The following is a 23,150-nucleotide window of genomic DNA, read 5'->3' on the forward strand; positions in this document are numbered from 1 at the left end:
ATTATATGTTTTGTGCAGGGACAGCAGCGGTTGGGTGGTGAGGTGGTGTCTTCCTGAGAGAGTGGAGCGGGGGAGAGGAGACCAGTAGAAGGGCAGGAGGTGGAGCCGTGGGTGTGATTGTCAGCAGCTCTCTAGCGTCTGCTGCTAATTGCTTTGACGAATGTCGTGCTATGGCAGCGAGCCAATGAATGAACTGTAAACGGTGTTTGTGTGAGCGAGCATGAAGTGCGTGCGTGTATGTGCACCAATGCGTATGTCTTTGAGGGACAGATAATTTGCAACTGTGAGGGAGAGCAAAGGGGCCATGACTGTGCCACTACATCTGCTCTGCACAGGTAAATAGCCGCACTGATCACCTTCATCGTCATTATTATCCCTCCCATCTTCCCCTCCCTCAAGATCATCACCCTCCCATTCATCGTTATCATCTTCATTAACACAATACAATGTGGAAATGTCACTCCTGTCTTTGATATATTATAGACTATGGCCACAAGAGCATAGCAAGCTAGTAGTCCAGCAAGGACTGATGAAGCAGTTCTTTGGCAAATCTTGTGAATGTTATAAATTTCCAGTCAAATGCTTCATCCATCTAGACTGAATCATGCTATTTTAATTTTAGCACTAATTTGATTGCCTGGCAAGGCTATGAAGAAGTACTACAGTTATTGCAACGCCACCTCAACCAACCCTGCACACACACTTCCTTGCACTTCCACTAATAAACCTAGTTCCACAACCTTGCCAGTGTAGCAGGTGTTGCATCCTCTCTTTAGCCCCTTCCCTCTCCAACAATTCAACCCCCCCATGGCAAAAAATTAATCTCATCAACCACTAATCACAGCTATGCATTCTGGGATGGCTCTTCAGCAACAGAAGGGCCGGGTGAAAAACCAATTAGCTAAGCATTTTGGATCAAGCACAGTTAGTTGCACAAACAAAAGACACTCAGCGTTCTACATATTCAAAGCACCCACGCACACACTCAAACCTGACCGTGAAGGAAATTAATTTAGCAGTAGAAATAGAAGTGCAATCAAACATTACGGTTCCCCTCTATCTCACCTACTAATAATAATGCAACAACAAATACAAAGTGAGACAAGAGTGTTAGAAAGAGTTAGGGTGTATGTGTGTGTGAGAGAGAGAAAGTGAGACAGAGAAGGATAGAGAGCGACAGAGAGAGCTGTTTCTTCTGGCTCGGCGATCCTTACCATCTGTGAGGGTTTGGAAGCACATCTTGCTGCTGTATTTGCCAAAGCCAGCCACAGTCCGTGCCCGCACCTGTACAACGTACACTGTACCCGGCCGGAGGCCCTCGACGCGTGCAGTGTTAGTTTGGCTCCGCAGGATGGTGGAGTTAATCTCTGCATGGTCCTAAAAGGAGCAAGGAACACAAGGAAGTAGGTTAAGGATGATAAAACACACACAGAGAAGATGTCGGCAGCAAAGTGGTAAACAACACAGTTAAGAAAACTATGGTGTAACAAGATACAGTGCTGGATAAAGTCTGACAGTGAGACAACAAACACACTTATTAAGCATCACATATTCAGGAAATATCATGGGGAAAGCACTGGAGGAAATCAGTTTAGGTTGTATATTTTAGTTGTTTTAAACCAGAGCCACAGGAAATGTAGTGTACAACACTAACACAGGACTGATGGAAACAGAAGATAGTACAGAAGAGCAGATTAACAGCAGAGACAGAAAAGTGCATTTGAGGATAGTTTTTCTGTTCTTTTTTTAAAATCTAATCAGGCTTTGGTCAGTTTGAACATCCAATACAATGCTGCAGCAAGCACTCTGCACACTAAAACCCTCAGTATGTCCCATTCATACAGTGACATACACACAAAGTGTAATAGCTACTTCTGAACAGTAACAGAATAGCATTGCATATACATCTCTTAAGATATACTATATGTGGCAGTTCAATTATTGCAATATGTTTTAACATTACATCTTCTTCAATTCACATCTGCAATTTTTATTGATTTAACCAAGGCTTTCAATTTAGTTGACCATTATCTTCTCTGGTGTCTCTCAACAGGCATTATTATGGTTTAATTCTTACTTTCATAACCGTCGTCAGTGTGTTTCTTTTCATCACACTCAATGGAATTATTTAACTGTTGAAAAGGGTGTACTGCAAAGATCTATTTTAGAACCTTTACTTTCTCTATTAATGATCTTCCTAAAATTTGTTCTAATTGTTCAGTTATATGCAGATGACATGGTTATATACACATCTGACTCCGATACAACTAAAATTCAAAGCTCTCTGCAATCAGAAATTTCTTTTGTTCAAAAATGTTTTTTAAATAACAATCTCATATTAAACGAGCAGAAGTCTTGCAGCATTTTGTTTGGTACTAGTTATAATCTTAGTTTACAATAAGTAGTGGTAGTAGTAGCAGTAGTAGTAGTAGTAGTAGTTGTAGTAGTTGTTTACAATTATATTTGTAGATTTGTCCTGAGGTGTCCTTACCGCACGCATCACTGTTTGATGTATGACACACTGAACTGGCTACCACTTCACTCTAGGAGACATTTTCATTGGTTGCTCTTTGTTTTCAAATGCATTTACTTTAACTATCCTTTATACTTAAAACATCTTTTGCTTCCATTCACTTCATATATTCACTCAGACACACTCAACATCCTTTTTTATTGTTCCTAGAATCTTTAAGGAAATTGGGAGACTTGCTTTTAAGTTTAAAGCACCATCAGACTGGAATAATTTGCCTAACTCACTCCAATCGATTAATTCTTTCCACAACTTCAAGACTTCTTTGCTTGCTTACCTTAAATCTACTTGTTCTTGTTTTTCATTGTCTGTACCTCTGTACCCTGCCGTAGACTCTGTACTTTGACATAATGTTATTTGATCTATTAATTTATTTTATGTCTCCTTCATTCTTTGTACAGATTATTTGTGTAACAGATGTAGCGGGTGGGGTTTGAGATAATGGGAGAGCCCTTATCTGTATGTCCATGCTGATGTTATAATGTTGACTGTTTTGTGTTAATGTACTGTTCAATTTATTATCATTATTATTACTAATGTATTTTGTTTTGTTTTAATGTTGTAACTTTAATTTACTGTGCCTGAGGACCCCCTTGAAAAAGAGATGGTACATCTCAAGGGGTTTATCCTCTATTTAAATTTTGAAATAAAACCCTTCTTGTTTTGTTGTTTGAAATACAGTAGGTTGCTTTTAAATATGATGGCAGGCCAATTCCACCCATAGAAAGCATTTTCTTTTTTCATTAAGGATAATGCTAAATTGCCCTTTTTTCATGCATTGTTTTCAGGTTACAGGGGAGAAGGTTTGAAAATCTGTTTAGATCCTGTTAAAGGTTTCATGTGGACATACTTTATGAATAAATGGATTTTCTTATGCATGTATGGATGCATGCATATAGCAATTCATTATGTAAATGTATGATTTGGACCATGGGAACTGCCCTGCAGATCGTGCAGCTCTATCTTTCTCTCTCCAGGCTCAAGAGAGCCAGTCATGCAGTCTGCTGCAGTGTAGTTTGGGGCTCACTGGAGGTATCTGCTATGAGGGATCAGTAATTACTTAGGCCTGTCACCTTCCCATAACCCAGAGTAAATATGACAGCCAGAAAATAAGACTGCACCTACACTACACCCACCGCTGCGGGCTGCTGATAGCTAGATGCAGACATACTGTAGAGAGGGAGGGGGCAGTTGAAAGTTAAGGGGGCAAAATTCTCTGTGTCCATAAAACAGCGTAAATAGAGGCAGGTTGGCTTTTTTTAAGCTCGGTAAACACACTATAGTTTAATGCTGGACTACATCTTACAGTATAATACACGTATGACTGCTCTGAGAAAATATGAATAAAAAATCTGAGAGAACAACAGTGTGGAGTGGAAAAAGTAGACAGGCAAGGAGGAAGCAAGGGAGGAAAGAGGAAGAGGAGGAGGAGGAGGAGGATGGAAGATGATGGCAGGAAGCGATAAGAATCTCGAGGCAGAAGCAACCCACATCGAAATCATTATCCAATCTGATTGGTGTAATTGAATCATTCCGGTTGCTCCGTCATTGAGCAGACGAGGTAAACATAGCTATGAAATCTGCTCCCCCACATAATGATGTGTGCAATCACATTAGCTCTTATTGGACACTCTGGGCCTGATGAAGACAAATGTTTGGGCTTGAGATGGGAGAGCATTGCACCAACAGGCTTTCATTCTGAGAGGAAAGAGATGTTTATAAATGGAATGCTGGATGTAACTGGTTTAGAAAGTTTAATCATTTCACAGACCTTTCGTCCATTAGATCACACAATCTGTCATCTCTCTGATGTGCTGCACACAAATACTCTAAAATTCTGAAACTTGACATGAAAGCAGCAGCTGAGCATTTGAAAGGGCTTGTAACTAAAAAGAAGACAAGAAGCCCCGAGAGAGACTGGAATCATAGTCACCTATTCATCTGCTATAGGACACGGTTGAGTGCACATGGACCACTTGGGGTCAGGATTTGCCTGCTCCTGCTATCAGTCATTCTGCATCTCTCAGAACCACACCCCCATCTGTTGAGTTTGCATGGAGGACAGGTGAGCAGACAGATGGCAAACCGCCAATGGGGGAGCATCCCTTGAGGGAGCACCAGCTTGGAATGGCCCTTTCATGCTGCCAGTCAAATGGGGATTATGTGACACACACACATACACACCCACATCTGCCACTTAAAAATGAGCTGGTATTTGGCACTACAGCAGGTTAGGGGATAGCCAATAAAAGGCCATGCCAGGAGGGACTTCCAGCCATGAGAGGTCCCCTCCTGCCGCCAGTCAAATGGGGATTAGAAGGACCACACCTTAACTTGCTAAATAAAGACAAAGTTGCAGGTGGGAAGGCAGATGGCAGAGCAGCCAATCAAAAGCATTGCCAGGGGTGATAGACAGGAAGCACTGTGGGGAGTTTGGTCTCTGCAGCATCTGATAAAATCACTGAGAAAAACTTAGCAAGAAAGGTCTTTGTGATAAATATGAATGATTGGTTATTGTCTAAAGATGCCTTTCATGTTCTGAGTGATGGTAAAGCACACTCATACCTTTTTACATGTTCTCTAGTAAAGAGGCCGAATTAATCTCCCCTGTCCCTTCTCTGAAAAGATGAGCTAGTTATGTGCAATTACCTACCAAATCTACCTGGACACAATTCATTGGACTCATTATGGCTACACTGGATTTACTACATTAGTACTGGATCCGTTGTAATCCTATGACTGGAGGTCCAATATTGTATTTCTCTTCAACATTTTACAACTTTCAAATCATTTTGGTAATAACCAATCTCCTACCAATTGCCATTGGACCAAGCAGGGGAGATCTGCCTTTGAATTTCCTCTCTGCCACTTTTTGTAATTTTTTCCCCCTTATTTCCTATGATTTTTTGAGTGGATTTTTTCAGTCAGGACCCATCACTGTTGTGGGCCTGTAAAGGCCACTGATACACTATATGTGATATTAGACGATAAAAATAAACTTGACTTCCCTTCATTTCACTTGACGTTTGTGTGTGCGTGTGTGTGCCTATGTTTGTGTGCCTGTTTTTTTCCAAAATGCCAACCACCCAAAATGGACAGCATGGCCACCTGGCACAAAAGCAGACATGGTGGGATACCATGTGTCCTCAGGCTCACACACATGCATGCATGCAAATACACACACACACACACACACACACACACACACACACACACACACACACACACACACACACACACACAAAGGGAAAGGGGATGGGGGGGTGGAGTGTATGAGAGAGAACATTATGTTTGTAAAGTGGAAATGAAAGAAGCAAATCTCTCCTATTAATGTTCATAATTTAAATGTATTGCCTAAGGTGAAAAAGAAAAGAAAAAGAGGGGAGCATGGGCTAAAACTAGATTGGTTTTATTACCAAATGCAAATAATTACCATTAAATCATGAATTCTAATCTAAAAAGGAAATGGTAATTATTTTGTATGGAAATACAATGATGATAAAATTTGATATTAAAGACAATTAAAGTGTCTTAATCTTAATAAACAAATTATATCACGATAAAAAAAAAAAGCAATGATTTTCCTCTCACTGCACAGCACAGACAGCCATTAAACACCAGTGAGCATGGTAAGAGAGAGATGAGAAAAATCATCTTATCTTCAGTTATCTTCAGTAAATTTTAGGTAAGTTTGTTTTTCTTGTTCTTTGCAGCCAGCTCCTTTTGAGATGACTCTTTGTATGCATTCCATTCACCTGGAGACTAACAAGGAGGCCTGAGTGAGTGGGGTGGGAGACAAACAAAGAGGGGGACAAAAAGAGAATCTAGAGGAGGAAATGTGAATACCCTAGCTGGGGGACTGAGGGAGTGCTGCACAAGTCCAGCTTTTCATAGGTTCCATTAAAAATCTAAACTTGTCTATACAACATCTGTGTGTGTCGACAAAAGTGCTGCGGTCTACTCTGAAGGCTGGCAGGGAGAGAAGAAAAGAATAATAAATACTTTCTCCTGGCTTCTCTTCTGAGGAATAGCTAATTGTATGTAAAGCACAAAGGGGATTTCAGAGTGCCAAAAATGCAGATGGTGGTACGGTCAATCTGCTGCGGATCCAGGTGACATGCAGTAAACTTTTATTTGCTCTTGAATTTCTCCCACTGCTGCATGACAGTCCCGCTGTCATCCAGAATGGATACACCTGAACTGCTGCTGACACCCGCACACAAACACTGACACAAGCTCACACACGCGTGCACACACCCTCTCTCCAACACTGACACACACAGAGAGCCATCAGTACCCAGAGCCAGTGGCTGCTCTGCTCCAGCCTTAATGGAGGGCCTGACCTCAGCTATGCTGAGTTATTTCCACCCTCCCCAAATTTTCAGGGAATCAGAGGAAAAAGGGTCTGAGAAAAATGGACCGAAAGAGAGCATGGGATTCTACTTTTTCTCTGCAAACCTTTAATTCATTTCATCTCGCTTCCCAATTTACAGCGTCCTGGGACCACTTACTTTGTAATGAGAAAGTGGTTGAAAAAGGGAGTAAAGCCTGTTGAGAGAACAGCCTTCAGCACTCAATACAGCTTTCAGGTGAAATTGTCAAAATTCAGTCTTTTTGGGTCATTACCATCTCCTTCAATTGTAGTCATGCGACTACAGCCTAAATTGCAACTATAGGCAGAAGGCTGGCTCTTATTTTTGTTGTTTTGGGAAATGTTACTATTGGTAACATTTCAATTTCAACATCACAATTGCAATTCTGGTCAAACAAACACATTGTTACAGTGATATTGGTGCCACGGAACACAAGCCTCGGGCATGTTTTAACAAGTGCAATATAGCCAACTTTTCTAGACAACTTACTTCAAAGTGGAAATGAAAATTTTATTACCTTGAATGACTGTCATAATTTTTCATTGTCTGGACTAGTGACCCTCTGGTTCAGCTCTAACATTTTGTAATGCATATTTGCATTTAATATCTACATACTGTATGTGCTTTATGACTTTTGTATATAAAAGTAACAAATAATTTACAGTGTCATTGATTGGCTTAAACCTGTGTGATGTTTACTCATTTCACCTGCTGAGTATTTCCATGTTCTGTTACTTTCTACTCCACTACATATCAGGAAAATATAGCTTCACTACAATTATTCCATCTATTATTCTAGATGAAACCATAAACTAAAAGTAATCAAAATAGTCCCCACCTCAATTAGCTACAACACCAATGCTGTTCACACATTAATGCAGAAGTAATGATAATCCAGTAACATAATATATGTATATATAATATATATATATGTATGTATTATTATAACTTTGTGAAAGGAGTCACTCTGCAAAACAACTACTTTCCCTTTTGATAATTTAAGTACATTTAGCTGATAAGACTTCCATACTTTTGCTTTTGATGGCAATATATTCACTCATAATGAAATAAATGATCTGAATACTAATTCCACCTCTGGGAAGACAACATTATGAAGCAACACTGGTGGACTTAAGGGGTGTGCAGGGTGGGCAACTGCCCCCGTAATGCCCCCAAGGCCAAAAAAGTACCATGGAAGTGCCCTCTGAGCTGCCCCTACAAAGGAGAAAACATACCAAAGTTCTGTAATAACTGTCTAGTTATATGTGATTAGGGTTCCCCTAAGTCTAACATACTGAATTGCAGAATTGGGTGCCCTTTTAATGAAAAAGGTGCCTTATAGGGTGCACTGTATGGGAGAAAAAACATTGTGAAGTGGGGGCTCATTGAATGTATCAGGTGCCCTTTATATTTTTTCACCCCTGCCCCTGAGACAGCCTTGGTCCAACACTTTGAAGCAGTGTCTAATTGTGACCCCACAGGGCATCTTGGTGGCCCAGCAGTCAATGTCACATACCTGCAACGTCCCTGATTTGAATCCAACTTTGGACCTTTGTTGCATTTCCCCCAATCTTTCATATTATTCTTCCTTTCACTCTCTACTGTAAACTATCAAATAAACAGAAACATGCCAGAAAAATAATCTTCAGCTAAACAAAAATTAGCAGTTTAAAATATGTAAAGCTATATCTACAACAATAACACTTGTGAGCTCAGAATGGCGGCCAAAAAGGTAGAGTTTTCTTTTACGATAATCCTTAGGTATTACTCGACACAAAGTGTGACAATGCCATGCTGCTGGAGAAGCTGCCTTTGTAAATGGGTATAGGAGGCTTGCTGTGAGATGGAGTGTACAGAGAGACAGCTCTCTGCTGCGCTAAGGACTAGCTGACTGTGCCAGGCACGCTGAGACAATCAACTCCAGAACCATAACAGTGTGACTATGCTTAGATTAATGCAGGCATCGGTGAAATGCATAAAAAAGAAGGCGAATATAGCAAGCCCATTTTCATATAAAGCAAAAATTTTTATGGTTGTATTATCCAGCCGATAAGTTACCCATGGCACTGGGAAAAGCTGGGAGTGTGCAGGGAGTGTGTGATAGACATGGTGAGAAACATCCCTCCATAATTGCCTTTTATGAGGAAAAGGCCACATCATCACATTACAGCTGCGTGGAACTTCCAGATTTTCTAGACCTCTCAAGCAATCAGAGAATCAATGGAGAGCTGGCAGGACTGACCTCGATGGAATGCAATTTACTCCCCTGCTATTACATATACAACAAGCATGCTAAACATGTATGCAAGTAACCCAATTCTAAGTGTGTGACACTGAGAATTTAGGTGGACTTATCATCACGCATGTGTATAATAAGCGGTAAAATATTTTATTTCTTCGGAGGGTTGGTGCATTATCATAGTCAGGCACATAGCGACAGTGACACTTTGGACAGCAGTGGCTGGCTGACGAGAAAGTCTGTTTAGGGCCTATAAAAAGCCTCGTCAGATCCAAAATACAGAGTGTCAAAAGAGGACCACCAATGTGGAAATCTCATCTCCACAGCCCAGTGTGTCACAAAGCAATCACTCTGACTCACCTTCTGTGTCTTATTCTCACTCACATGGTGGTACATTTTCTAGATAGACAGAAACATGTACAGCGGGGATATAAAGGTACATTTAGACAGAGGTAGACGGCGTAGAGCGCAACCTCTCTGTCACCTGAATCATCCCAGTGCAATTAGTAATCTTGTCCTTGTTAATTCACTAATTTGTGATTACGCTGTGCTCATCTATTTGTGTGAGGACACGCTACATAAACATCAATAGGATTAGGTTTCATTGATATTCATGAGCTAATGGGAGGCTGTATAAGTGTTATTTACACAACACTAAGCTGTCTGGCAGATAAGGTTTCTCAGGGCCATGGCAATCGGATTCAATTTCATGACCTGTGCAATGCCAGAGGGGAAAACAGCGAGCAACGCAGCTATTATTGGATAACTGAGTTTCCAACTGCAAACATCATTTAAAAACATGATTGTTGTTCTCCCTGATAGAAAATGCAAAAGGTGGCAAACACTATTCTATGGTGGAGTTGTGAATATTGATCCACAAACCTTAGCCAAAATGAGTTTGTTAGAAATAAACAACTCAACAGAAAAAGAAAAACATTTATAAAACTCTTATCGATTTTTATCTATTATTTGGAAAGCAGAACATAGGTGAAGGTGCACCAAGGCTTGCAAAAGTCTTAGCTTCAGGTGACAAAGACTGGGGAAAGAGAAAAAAAAAATGTGCATGACCAACCTTGCTATACCTATCGATCAGCTTTAGGAGGACAAACAAGGGCCCAAACAAAAAGCCAGAGTCTCCGATCTCTCGGTATCATTATGTCCAAGGCCTTGGGAAAAGCCTACAGGTCAATACTGAAGCAACATAGGCTCTGTGGGGTAGGGCTGGCGACTTAATAAAGCAGACGTATTGTGTGTGAGCAGACGGGTCGATGTGACTCCCCCCAGACGCAATGCATTTTCACAGCAGGACAGGTTGCTGCACTGTGCAGAGTGGGCCTAGAGCAGAGGTCAACCTATTCCCTTCATCTGCAGCAGCAACCAAAGAACAGTGGGAGAGATGGAGTGAACACAGTGAAAGAACGTATTATCAACCCAGGGGACTCCGCTCACAGATATCTGGGAGAGCTCAGATTTTTGGGGGCATTACATGCATTTTGCTATGCATGTGCAGAGTGAGAGACACACCTGCATCTGAAAAAATTGCGCTCTGAAAATGCATATATGCAACCAGATATTAAAACATATAAAAACATACATCTCCACACAAACACACATACACATACACTTATCTTACCTTCTCGTAATAGCGCAGCTCATAGTCCAGAATGATACCATTAGGCTGTTCCGGTTGTGGCCATGATAGTGTGAAGCTATTCATGGTGGAGCTGATCTGGTGCATGATGGGAACTATGGAAGGGGCTGTAAGGCACAGAAACAGAAACACAGCATTAGTACATTTCTAGATTAACTGCTGAGAATTACAGATTTGTCTCATCCACACCTGTTTGAAGGATGTAAGAAGATCTTTATTTCAAGATAATAAAACACACCAGTCATTTTGCTAATCCTGAGTGCATGGTGCAGTGAGCAGAAGCCACTAGCCTGAGAGGTTTCCTTTCATTGGGTTTCCAGTTTCAACCATATACATGACCGTGTGGACGTGTGGAGTCATGAGGTCATGGTTAAGAAGTAATTGTGATATGCCAAAAAGATCAATGATAGCAAATCAAAGTGGGTGCATTACAAACACCAATGATGTCAGGAATGATAATTCACTTTTTTTTTTAAGTACAGCACTATTGCAACGTTCATCCAATGTGGGTACCTAGAATAAATCATGCATTATCACCTGCATGCTGTTTCAGAAACACACACTAAACTCACCAGCCATCAGTGCTCTGTACATAATCCAGGTTTAAACAGTACAACTGCCACTCTCATCAGCACCTAGGTAGCCAGCTGATTCAGGCCGATTAGAACTGCACTCAGCCATATTTTGGCACTGCAGGACCAAATATGAGTCGGCTTTGGCCGATACATGCATGCCATATTTGGCTGAGATGTGAGGGTGTGGACTTGGGCTGAGAATCAGCTCCAGTTAGCAAGACTCCAACTACCTTTGCGCCTCGTCAGCCACCACGAGTCTGGCATGAGTCCGGCAACCAATCGTGTTGAATTTAGTCCACTGTTGGACGGAGCAGTTTTGGCTACATGGGCAGAAAACATGAGCAAGGTGTGTGGCATCCTCAGGATGCACTGGGTGCAATAGTTAACACAGTCCTCTCTGCAGGCTCCAATACTGAGATTTTTCCAGGAGTGCCCATTCACAGAGTCCTGCACCAAATCTCCGTAGAGAAATGCTCATTTTCTACAGGAGTCTCCTTGCTCAAAAGTAGTAGCTGGTTGACATTTTAAATTTGCAATCAACAGCTATTTAATGTTTTTTTTAAACATTCTGTTTCGATATAAATAATTCACTAATTTAAATGCAGGTTTAGTTATTAATTCACTCAGTCATGTAGATTGCCTAATTGGGGTTTTGTGTTACAGTAATACCACAGTTATTCACATGTAAATGCATCTAGTAAACATGTGCAAATACAACTAACTTTAAAATATAATGTACTGCACAATAGAAATGTATTATTCAGGATAGTCTGCAGTAGGTCTTATTAAATTGTTTTCATTCAGGGCCTGTCACTTGGTAATTAGTTTGAGAATTTATATTGAAATGAAATGGGCAAATATAACATATATACAGTAACAGAGGTTTATCTAATTTTGCCTATGTTGCAGTAAGACCATAAAAATGACACAGAATTGATAGAGTTATAATATGTGGTCTTGCAGTAAACAGAGACACATGTAAAATTTTATGAAAATTTATGTCAAATGATTTATTGTGAAATTCTCCCGTTGGTACACTCCACTGATGATTTCTGTGCAAATGATGTCATGGTGAGCCATGAAATTACTAAACAGTGAAGGCAGGAAAAAATATGCAACCAATAAACCAGACTGCACTGGACCTGCAACATTATAAGGAGTCATTACAAGTTTCTATCCATTCTCATAAACAGAGTATTCTCGAGCTATGCAAACATGTAAAAGACCCAGTCACTGAATGAAACACTTTGGAATCTAACCTGATGTAGTACAGTGATTGTTTTAGGCCAGCTGCACAGTGTATTTTATCCTTCAGCACCAGTACACCTGAATGCACACACACGGGCTGTCAATTAACCCAGACGCTCTGGAATGAGCAATTTCCTGCTCATTCCATCATTTTTGTCCACTATACTGTCATCCCTCCATCATCCCCTGCTCCTCTTCACTCTGCACTTGCTGCTCAGAGATTGTGTTATTGGACAGAGGAAAGACATCATCCGTAATAAAACTCTGTGTGTGCGTGTGTGTGTGTGTGTCTGTGTGTGTGTGCGTGTGCCTGTGTGGTTTCACATCTTTAAGGACCACGTTCAACTGCCTGTCTTCACTGTGGGCATTACTGCTAACACACCTTGTTGAAGCACTGCTTTTTACTAAGGTCCAACCAAACCAGAGTCTGAACCAGTGCAGCATTAAATAAGATGAAAATATTTATTTCTCATCTTTTAACACTTTTAGATTTTTTTTTTTAAATGAAATGCAAGTCTGAAATAAAAAGAATCAAATTGGACTGAAATTAACCTGAATTTTTACCTTCAGAACAGGTGTCATATGCCATTGCAGAGTCCATTGCTGCCGTCTTTTCGCTATCATACCTTGGCAGATTTTCTCACTGTTGACATTTACAAATCCACAGATATCTTGTCACTGCTGACAGTAGCGTCAATGTTCAATACCCCAGACTTTCCGCTCTGTGAGGAAAAAGTAAATTTCCCTGGTGCTGATACTGACGTTTCCTGCATCTATTTGTTGTGTTAATATGTGTAATCTAGAGCAGGCTGACAAGTTCCTAAATGTCACAGACTTGGTTAGTGAGGATTTCAGCTCAAGCTCAATAGCAGTGAGTGTTTTTTGAAGTCATACACTTACTAGGGATCACTTGGATGCCTGGTAATCAAGTTAGGGGTTCTGGAGGTGTTTTGTCTTTTCACCAACCATGCTAACTGATATTTTTTCTCTGTTGTCACTGTTACTGTTGGTATGTGTGTGTGTGTGTGTGTTTTTTTTAAATGCACCACCTCCTGCACAGCAGAGGAGTTTTTCATTGGGAAACGTGACTAAGGATTTCCAGAAAAGCAAATGTGACCTTTTTATGAAGTGGGTTTAAGTAGAATACTTAGTGTGAATATATCAATCTACGATAGATAAAAGTAAAACAGAAATGTGTTTATTTAAAATGATGCAATTTTAAAATAAAAGGTACAAATTGCTTAGCTTCTATATAAAAATCAATCTCCTGAATAGCATACTGTAAGCGAATATGGCAGAAACCTACTTAAGAATCACAAACTCCTCCAAGGTGCTAAAATAAACTCTAATTTAAAGTTCACAGATGAATCCAACCAAACTTACTCATCAAACCAATTTGTGAGCATACAAGTAAGTTTGATTAAAAACTGATTCTGTGACTGCTCATATTACGTTCAAAGCCTTGGTGTTTGTATACATGGCTGGAAAGAAATCTCCACCCCCATGTCTGCAGGCATAAATACAGCCTCAAACAAGCCCATGTGCTACATTATGTGCCTATCAGCCACTTGGCTCTGGGCCTGCTCACTGCTGAGGACTAGTCATCGCTCCACCTGGTCTCCACTCGCCATCTTTCTGAATAACTCCTCTATTCAAAAGGCAGCAAATAGCACCCTCTCTCAAGTAAATGATCCTTTTTATCTGACTCCTTAGTGGTTATTCTATTTCTTTTCCTTCCCTTCATACTTCACCCTCACTCTATTGCCACAGGGATTCTGTACGGAGAAAGGCCCTGACCTTTTCGGTCCTCATGGTTGCTTCTAAATCATGTTTTGTAGGAAATAAAGGCTTATTCTACAGTTTTGATTAGGGTAAGTATTTCTTGATTTGAGTGTCAGATAATTGCCTAAAATGTAAACAAATGAAAGGGCTCTGTTTATCCTGTCAGTGTGAATGGATACTGTTCCATCTGCCTCCCTTGGCTCTCACCTCCTGCCCTCCCTCCTTCTCTCATACCCTAGACAGAGAGTGTGAGGGCTAAGCTTCACCTCGGTGCACTTCAGCCTCTCTGCCTCTCAGGCTGGTTCACGCTCCACTGACCAGGGCTAGGGCTGCCTGGGCCGCATTATCAATTACCGGCCACAGGCACACACTGTTCCTGACAGACCCAAGGGAGGGGCACTCCACACAGAAATTCCTGCAGTGGAAAAAGGGGCTGTGGAGGAGAGGTATTTTACACAACCCCAGCCCCAAGTCCCGATCCCAACTCAATTCATGCATTCAGGCGCACAGACAGAGAAACATCAGTTTTCACCATGGAAATTTTTTTTTGTGCTAAGTGTCTATCGTCGATCTCTGACTCACCAGCCACATCTTTTTTCAGCGATTCAAAAAAAGGTCTGGTATTGTGCTTATTGATGCATGTTCACCCCAGTTGGGGAAGCAACCGAGCCAATCAGAGATTTGTAGGTGGGATTAAGGATTGAGACATCATCTTCCTGTGTCAGAACCAGAATCCACAAAAAACTCTTACATCTCGGAACTGCCTGTGCAACATTTAATGGGGGGTTTATATTCATGAAAATTCAAGATAACCCTAGCTTAATTGAACCCAATGTCTGACTGCATAAAGAGGTGAAAACAAAATGGCAATTTAGTCTGATTATCCAGCTATACCCTTGCAACACACATTCTTACCTCACTCCTTGCTAAAAGAAAAAAAAAAAATCTTTCATCACTGGTGTGTCCCACTGGACAGACAGTGACCATGTTTTTGAGAGGAAAAGCAGAAGAGAGAGATAAAGAGTGTGTGCACATGTATGTGTGTCCATGTGTCCTAGTAGCCTATGTGTGAAGAGCCTGTCATAGACAATGTGTCGTGCCTGTATGAGGGTGAGGTTCAGCCCAATGAAGCACCGCTGTCCCCTCCAACTGCGTCCCCCACTGTCACCCTGGGACGATGATGCTGACAGTGATTGGTGACTGTGTCCTGCACTCCTCTCTCCTCCCTACATCCCTCCCATCCCTTGCTCCTGTGCTCCACTTTTATCTGGCCCCACTTGCTGCCCCTGGCTTTTAATGCAGAGCTTGGCTCACCATTAATCAAAGTCAAAGCCTCTCTGTGTCTGGCTGAGACAGAGAGAGAGGAAGAAAAGGAAGGAGGGGCAGAGAGGGAGAGACAGACAGGGGAAGAAAAAGAAAGAGGGAGTATGAAAAAAAAAGTGATGAAAGAATGAAAAACTTCTTTACTTTTGTACAATTAATCTACTATGGAATACAGATGAGTTGGAGCATCATTTTACATGTCTGGCACAGACCTGAGCCGTTGTTTTCATTATTTCTTACTTCAGTGTTGTCACCATAATTCATATAGTACAGTGAGGAGTCAAATGTGCCGTTCTACATCTTAAAAGAGAGCTCCAGAGATTTCTTATTGTACTTCCAAAAAGTTGGACTCACGAGAGAACAAAAGAGTCAAAACTGATTCAGAGGCTGAAATTTGCTGACTTTTAGTCCCTTGGTAAAGCTCCAAAAACTTGTCATCCTACATTTCTCTTAATGCAACTCAATAGCGTGTCTTCGTTAGACCCTACGCCCCTAAATGCCCAATGTTTTCAAACTCCATGCCTCAAGTTGGTAATGCAGGCTGTCTGTTAAACTTTTGTAGTCTCCAACTAACCCTGATGACATTAGGTTATTTTCTCAGACCTGAGAAAACTCCCTCCAGAGCCACAGGAAACATTACACAATTGTTTTCACAGGGTGAGCAGCACTCCCAGCAAAATGAACTGAAGTTCATAAAATTGCAAGTAAAAACTCTATACATATGTATCGCCAATGAAATAGCTAATATCTGTCACTCGTTTTATTAATTCAACCCCAAAATGAGTATGTAAGATCCACGTCTCCAACTCTCTCCTACTGTAACCCCTTCCTTGTGAGATTTCTGGGATAGACTGAGTGCAAGCTGCCATCTGTGTTCTTCATGCAGCACAGCTTTCACAATACTCAGCTCGAAGTTCCTGCTTTGCCTCAGTTATTCAGAGAAATGATTGGACAGAAAGTTGCACAAAATTGGTCAGCTGATCTCAGACCAGAGGCCCATTCAGCCATGTTGTATACAGAAAACACACAGATACATATGGATACATTCACACAGTATATAAACCGAGTTGTTCTTTCTCTGTAGTGCACTTGTGATTTGTGCTTTAGGATGCTGGCACACCATTGAACCATGCAGCCTCCTAATAGGGGCTCAGTGTCTCAGATGAGGAGAGCGGCCTATAGTCATGTGCTGTGCCTCTGTCAAAGGCATAGGTTTAACTACTACCCTCCCTATTAGCAGGGGCTCAGAGGGCCAAGCCAGCCATGACTACATGGTAATGGGCCTCTCTCAAACATCATAAAGAGGGATCAGTTCAGCACCACGGATTTCTGTCAAGGAACCATGGTTGGAATTATTTTCAAAATCACATTATACGTGGAGGATTCTGAATGTACGGACCAGTCAAAAGTTTGGATACAGCTTGAATGGGAAGCTGTGTCCAAACTTTTGACTGGTACTGTAGCTCTATTTGAAAAAAAAAAAAGAGTTCACATACTTTCACACAGACACAAACATAGAAACAGACGCTTCCTATGTCACTTAATACACTATATAAAGACATCAAAATTGACGACAGGCTCATTTGCATTTCAGCCCACACTTTTGCCTCTAGCTAAAACGTCATTTTCATGGTCCAGAGACAGGATCCAACATTTACAGTATAAGAACAGGCATCAAATGAAATAAAAATGGCACCCGGAGAGACTCTGAAGAACTGTCTAAGGTGATGAAACGCTCAGACACCCTTGCTCTGATACATAGATGGAAGGAACAAGGACAATGGCAACCCCCCAAAACACAGATGGCAAGACTGTGTATGCTCTAAACTGAAAAGACATAATGAGTAGTGTCTTGAATACCCTCCATGGACATGTTTGCCTAACATCTCATCTGATTTTTGAACCCCACAGAGCGCAAATCTCTTTAATTCATCTAGCTGTTTGGATTTCAGTCTGGTGCATGTCATCTTAGTATCTTGAATGCAACCCTCCCGGGCGGACTTGTCCATAGAAGGCAGAGGATAGCGATGTTTACATTTCTGTGGGAATAGCTCTCCAAACAGAAAAGCTAAGTGGAGGAGGATTGTTTGGAGATATACTTGGCATTCTGTGGTCTGAGGGATTGCTGGTACATAATCTAGGTCAAGCAGGCTGTGCCAGTAAGATCAGAGAAATGTTGAGCATCAGGCATTAGTTGAAAAAGATAGCACCAGTCATGAGATTTATAGACTTTTTTTCCTCATGCATTGTTCACCAAACCACCCCACCCCCACACAACCAATCAAAGTAGAAAGGAGTCCTACAATGTGTAACAGAAGAAAAATACCCTCCTCATCTGAAGCAGCAGATGTAGGTTAAGTGTCCAGGATGGATTACATAAGAAAACATGGCTGCCATGTCTGCACAGTAGTTTTCACCTCAAGTACTTTTACTGCCACCACCTGACTACCATATAAAGTATATTTATCTTTGTGGTCATTTAACATTTTAATAAATTCACTAGAAGTAGAGTGTCTATTACCTCATAAATTAAACCATACTACTTCACAAAAGGGACATAAAATGGCTATTTTTCAATAGCAAACATTGATAAATATGACTAAATTCAGGCCAGGCATGAATGATAGCCAAAGAGAGGGCGATATATAACCTTTGTGTGTCTGTATCTGGATGTGTGTGTGCGTGTATCTCCTGGAGAGCACAGGCTGTGAATGAACTCCTAAATCACACTATTGATCAGTCCTTCCTCCCAGACACACGGTGGGATCTAGGGCAGTTAAATGGCCTCTTCAGTGATTCACACTAAATCCCTTCAACTCCCTCCTCACCTCCATTATTTCCTCCTCTCCTCCTCCTCCTCGCCCATGCTCTCCATTTCCTCCCCCCACCTTTGACTTCTCATAGCCATTTCACAAAAACCCTTCTAACTACTGCTGCCTTATTGTTTTCTAGGTAGGTTTTCTTTAATCTCACAAAAGTCCACACTAAAGCCACGTCAAAGTGAGCAGGCAAAGACTCCACTGAAATACCAGGAAAACTGCAGCTTTTCTTACTTTTGCTTGGCCTGAAACTTCATCGTCAGGTTTTGTGGTGCTAAATAAAATGTAGAATATCACAAATCTATACGACAAGGGCTGTGCATTGAGAAAGGGTTGGGAAACAATGAAGTGGTCCTTTAAACTGAGACGTACTGCATGTGATTGACACTACAGGCACTCATTTTAGTGACACGGTGAAGCTAATAGCTCACACACAGTGAAATGGAAAATAAATATGAGGATGAGTTGATTAATTATTATCTGCTAAGCAAACACACAGTATTACTCATCCCAAAACCTTTTTAATAGCTGCGCTGAGCATAACTGCACTGACAAAAATGGCTCACCTTGAAAGACAGAGTTAAGAGGGATTTAGAGGAGACTGTGAGCAGTGCACTCCTTACCTTTTACTGTGCCACATTTCACTTTTACGTTTATCACAAATTACTTTCTAAATCAGTAGCTGTCCAAAGCATGTTTTAGATAACTGAGTCCAATGGAATACAGCATTGCAGTCAAAATATTCAATGGACAAATTTCAACTTTCACATCCTGGACATTCTTGTACCTGTGTATCCCCTGATGTGTATAAATGTGGCTATGTCACATAAACAAAGAAATCTGTCTGCTCTACTGGCTCTAGTATAGCTAGGGCATCATTTTAAATTAGGGTTTAGCATTGTTTGTCTGTTAAGTCTAAACAGCGTCACACAGTTAAGTGTTAAACCTGTCATTCTGACGCTGCAGGGATCAAATATGTTTCAACAGGGTTTTGATTGTGCTGGACCAGTCATTCCTCTGCTTTAAAAGTGAAGTGAGGGAAATATTTGCCTTTATATTTGAGAACTAATAACATACCAGCTGAATAAAAGAGTGATTATATATTCATTTGGTTTACAGTTTGCTTTTTCTCAAATTCACATTTGCAAGAATTACAGTATATTGGCATGAGTGACATGATGAAATGGATGACTGGTGTTGCGTTGGAAATTTACACGGCATGTTGTTGCGCCACCTCTCCCATCCTTGCATCATGCAAGGATACAGGGCATAAAAATACCAAATGAATGGACAAGAGGATTTCAAGGTTCCCGAATATGGCAACATGTTTTATTCCTTCATGCAACCCTTTTTGTGAACACACAAAAATTGAGCCCTACGTTTTAAGACAGTCGCTGCTTTTAGGTTTTGAAGTGCATTATTAACATCAATCCCTTCTGGTTACTTCTGCCTCTAGGAACTAAGAACAGTGCAATTACCTGGCTACAAAGCCACATAGGGCTGGACATAGGCCTGGCAGATTACTGGCAGACACCTCATTACTGCAGCAGACTTCAACAATAGGCCTAGGCATCGCTTCTTCTACATCTGTCAAGTGTGCTATTAGCCCGTCAAATGGGGACAGTCAGCACCATTAGGCCACCCTGATAATCAGACCTATTTACTCCCTCATTTTCCTCTCCTTCACTGTCACAGTCTTGCAGTTTGGTAAAAAAAAAAAAAAAAAAAAAACCTGTTCCCTTTCTCCTTCCCGGCCTGTCTTCCCTCCCACTCCTCTCCTGACTCATTCTGAGATAAAGACAAGTTCAGTTGGTCATTACATTCCTCTGAGAGTCGTCGTAATCAAATACGGTATGCCCTCCACCAACTGGGCCAAATTTAATTTCAAAATGTACTCCTATACAAAAGGGATCTGGATAAAGCAATTACTGTTTCATTGCTCTCTGAGATAAATGTGAAGCGAGTTCATTCTGCGATTAAAGTGGAAATGTGCATCAGTAATTCTGAATTCATTTGACAGCAGGTATTTAATCATTGGATCAGAATACACATTTGCTGACGCAAGCACTCAACTGTATATGACAGAAAACATGACAATGTGACACAGAAAATCGTGAGGCATAGTCAGAAGGTTCCACAGGCTCAAGTTGACAAACCTAGTAACTCTTTTCTTATGGGAACCTTGCCAGTATAAACTCAACAGACAATATCTCGTCTTTCACCACACTGTAACTCCACCTCATGTCTGTTATTAGGTCCCACAAGCTGTGATTTTCACGGTCCGCTTCACCCACAGAAACACAGAAAAATGAAGAGAGTCTCATTTAAATTTTTCACTTGGTCAATATCTGTCCCTTGATAGGTGCTTCTGACTACAAGTCAAAGACCTACAAGAGCATGAAAAACGCTGTAGCAAAAAGGACCGGCAAAGACAATATCCTCGACCTGTCATTTCCACTGGCTGGGCTCAGATCCCATCACAGGCATAGTTAGAGGATGAGCACACACATGCCATACACACACAAACATACAGAGAGACAGAACGGGGGGAAAAAGAGAGGAAAGGAGAGAGAAACGAGATGAAGGTCATTTTTACTGGCTGGGCTCAGATCCATCACAGGCAAAGTTGGAGAAAGCACACATAAGCATACAAACATACAGAGAGACAGACAAGGAGAGAGAGAACAGGGAAAGAGCAGGAGTGAAGAATATGTCAGCGTGGCCTGAAAACAGCAGCTGCCTATGTATCTATCTTGGGTTGGTCTCCTCCGGGCTGACATTAAAGTATTGAACAGTGAACAGAGATGAACCTGGGTAGCCGTTATACAACGCTAAAGGTGAAACTTGTAGTTCAACATATCTGTGTCTGTTGTCACAGCCCTCTCAGCTCAGCTAAGAACCAAAGAAATAATGGCTTTGTGGCTCACTCCCGATATCAAATTCTCAGTATAACTCTAAGATATAACAGGGACAAAATTAAGCACGATGAATCCTCTTGTTGTTTTTGTTAATTCAAAGAGCAGGAGTGTGTCAGTGTATCAATCTGAGGATTTACAGACAGGTTTCAAGTCGGGTGTAGTCTTCTGTGAAGGGAGAAGTAGAGACTTGCTGTGCGGCATTGCTCTCAAAACAGAGTCTCATTAAACAAAGACCAAAGAAAAACAACAAAGAGACATGTCAGACTGTGAAGCAAACAGCCTGCAACCTCCAGATGTGAACCTCAAAAAAAAAAAAAAAACTCCACAAAAACAAGAGGTTTCACGAATGACTCATATGTTGTTTGTAGAGGTATGATTACCTTTCTCAATGTTAAAAAGCAAGAATTTCTGGAGTGCGCAGAGAGATATGCAAACTGGGGCTATTTCTGTCATCGGATTTGATGTGTAAATAAACTACAAAGGAAAGAGAGACGGTGCAGTGAATTGTGCTTGTCCTGCCACAAAATTTAACATGCTGTGTCTTGGGTCTGGGTTTGAACTCCTCCATCGTGTTTTCAAAAGGCAAAGCCGTTACTTTGATTCAGGGAAGGAAGGCCCAGAAAGGGAGCATGTATGTATAACTTTCACTAAACCAGCTGCCCTTGCGCTTCAAGCCTTAAAGTCATTATTCACGGTGGAGCAATGTGAAATCTTAGTGGCCCTGCAGCCAGCTATGCTGTGAAGTGAGACTCTGGAATTCACATCGTGCTCTTTGAGTTGAAATGTTTCACACTCATGCAATGACAGCAGCATTTGCCATTTCACAAATGTAAAATGAAATAAAACTGTTTAGGGAAGGGGAAAACTAGATTGCTTACAAAGAATAACTATTTAATGAAGAACAATGCCTGTATGGACAGTAACATGATGATGATGATGATATTATAGATGGATCAGCATAGTTGTCATCATCATGTGCCACTGTCACATCATCATTATCATCATCACACCTTGTCATAGCAGCCACTTACCAGCCTGGTTGGTGGTGATGTCAATGGAGACGTGCTGTGCGGGATACGGGCTCTTATTGCTGACTCCGTTGACTGCCTGTATCTCGAAGCTGTAGAGAGTGTGAGCCCACAGGTTGCTGATGAACACCCTGGTCTCAGTCAGACCCAGCTGTCGAGGGATGAAATCAACGTTGTCGTCACAGTGGGAGCAGGAGCGCCGGTCAGCTCGGCACTTCTTGCACACTATGTTGTAAACAACATCATCACGGCCGCCTGTCTCCCTGGGAGAATGCCACTCCAGGATCACAGAGGTTTCATTCACAATGGAGATCACATTCCTTGGGCTGGATGGGACACCTGTAGAATCACAGAGCAAAGATGTAAGCCTGTGTGGCCAGAGTCATATAACTAAAAAACTAAACTAACTAAAAAAGAATGTATTAGTTGCACAACCCTGTAATAAATATAAGTATTGTTGGCCAAAAGCAACTTGTCTTTTTCTTCTTTTTCTTCATCTTTAGCACAATTGGAATGCTAATTTATTCCGTTCACACCCAGAGAGATCATACAGCGAAACGTTTGTGTCTATCAAACATTGGTTATTTAGCAAAATGCAGTGTTGCATGGAGTATTCTTATCCATGTGGCTCTGGAGATTCACGCTCCTGTTCACTCCCTCATAG

General features: G+C 41.2%; 1 protein-coding gene across 3 annotated transcripts in view; it reads right to left on the reverse strand.

The window, feature by feature from the left end:
- LOC122993537 (ephrin type-B receptor 1-B) overlaps positions 1-23,150 on the reverse strand; it is a 163,150-nt gene that overhangs the window by 31,467 nt on the left and 108,533 nt on the right. For all 3 annotated transcript variants that reach the window (XM_044367785.1, XM_044367784.1, XM_044367786.1), the window contains exons 5-7: positions 22,490-22,825; positions 10,776-10,900; positions 1,215-1,377 (exon numbers count right to left, since the gene is read on the reverse strand). In XM_044367785.1, the coding sequence (XP_044223720.1) occupies positions 1,215-1,377; positions 10,776-10,900; positions 22,490-22,825 (624 nt within the window). The remainder of the gene's footprint in view (positions 1-1,214; positions 1,378-10,775; positions 10,901-22,489; positions 22,826-23,150) is intronic.

Source organism: Thunnus albacares, chromosome 12 (assembly GCF_914725855.1).
Source record: "Thunnus albacares chromosome 12, fThuAlb1.1, whole genome shotgun sequence".
NCBI lineage: Eukaryota > Metazoa > Chordata > Actinopteri > Scombriformes > Scombridae > Thunnus > Thunnus albacares.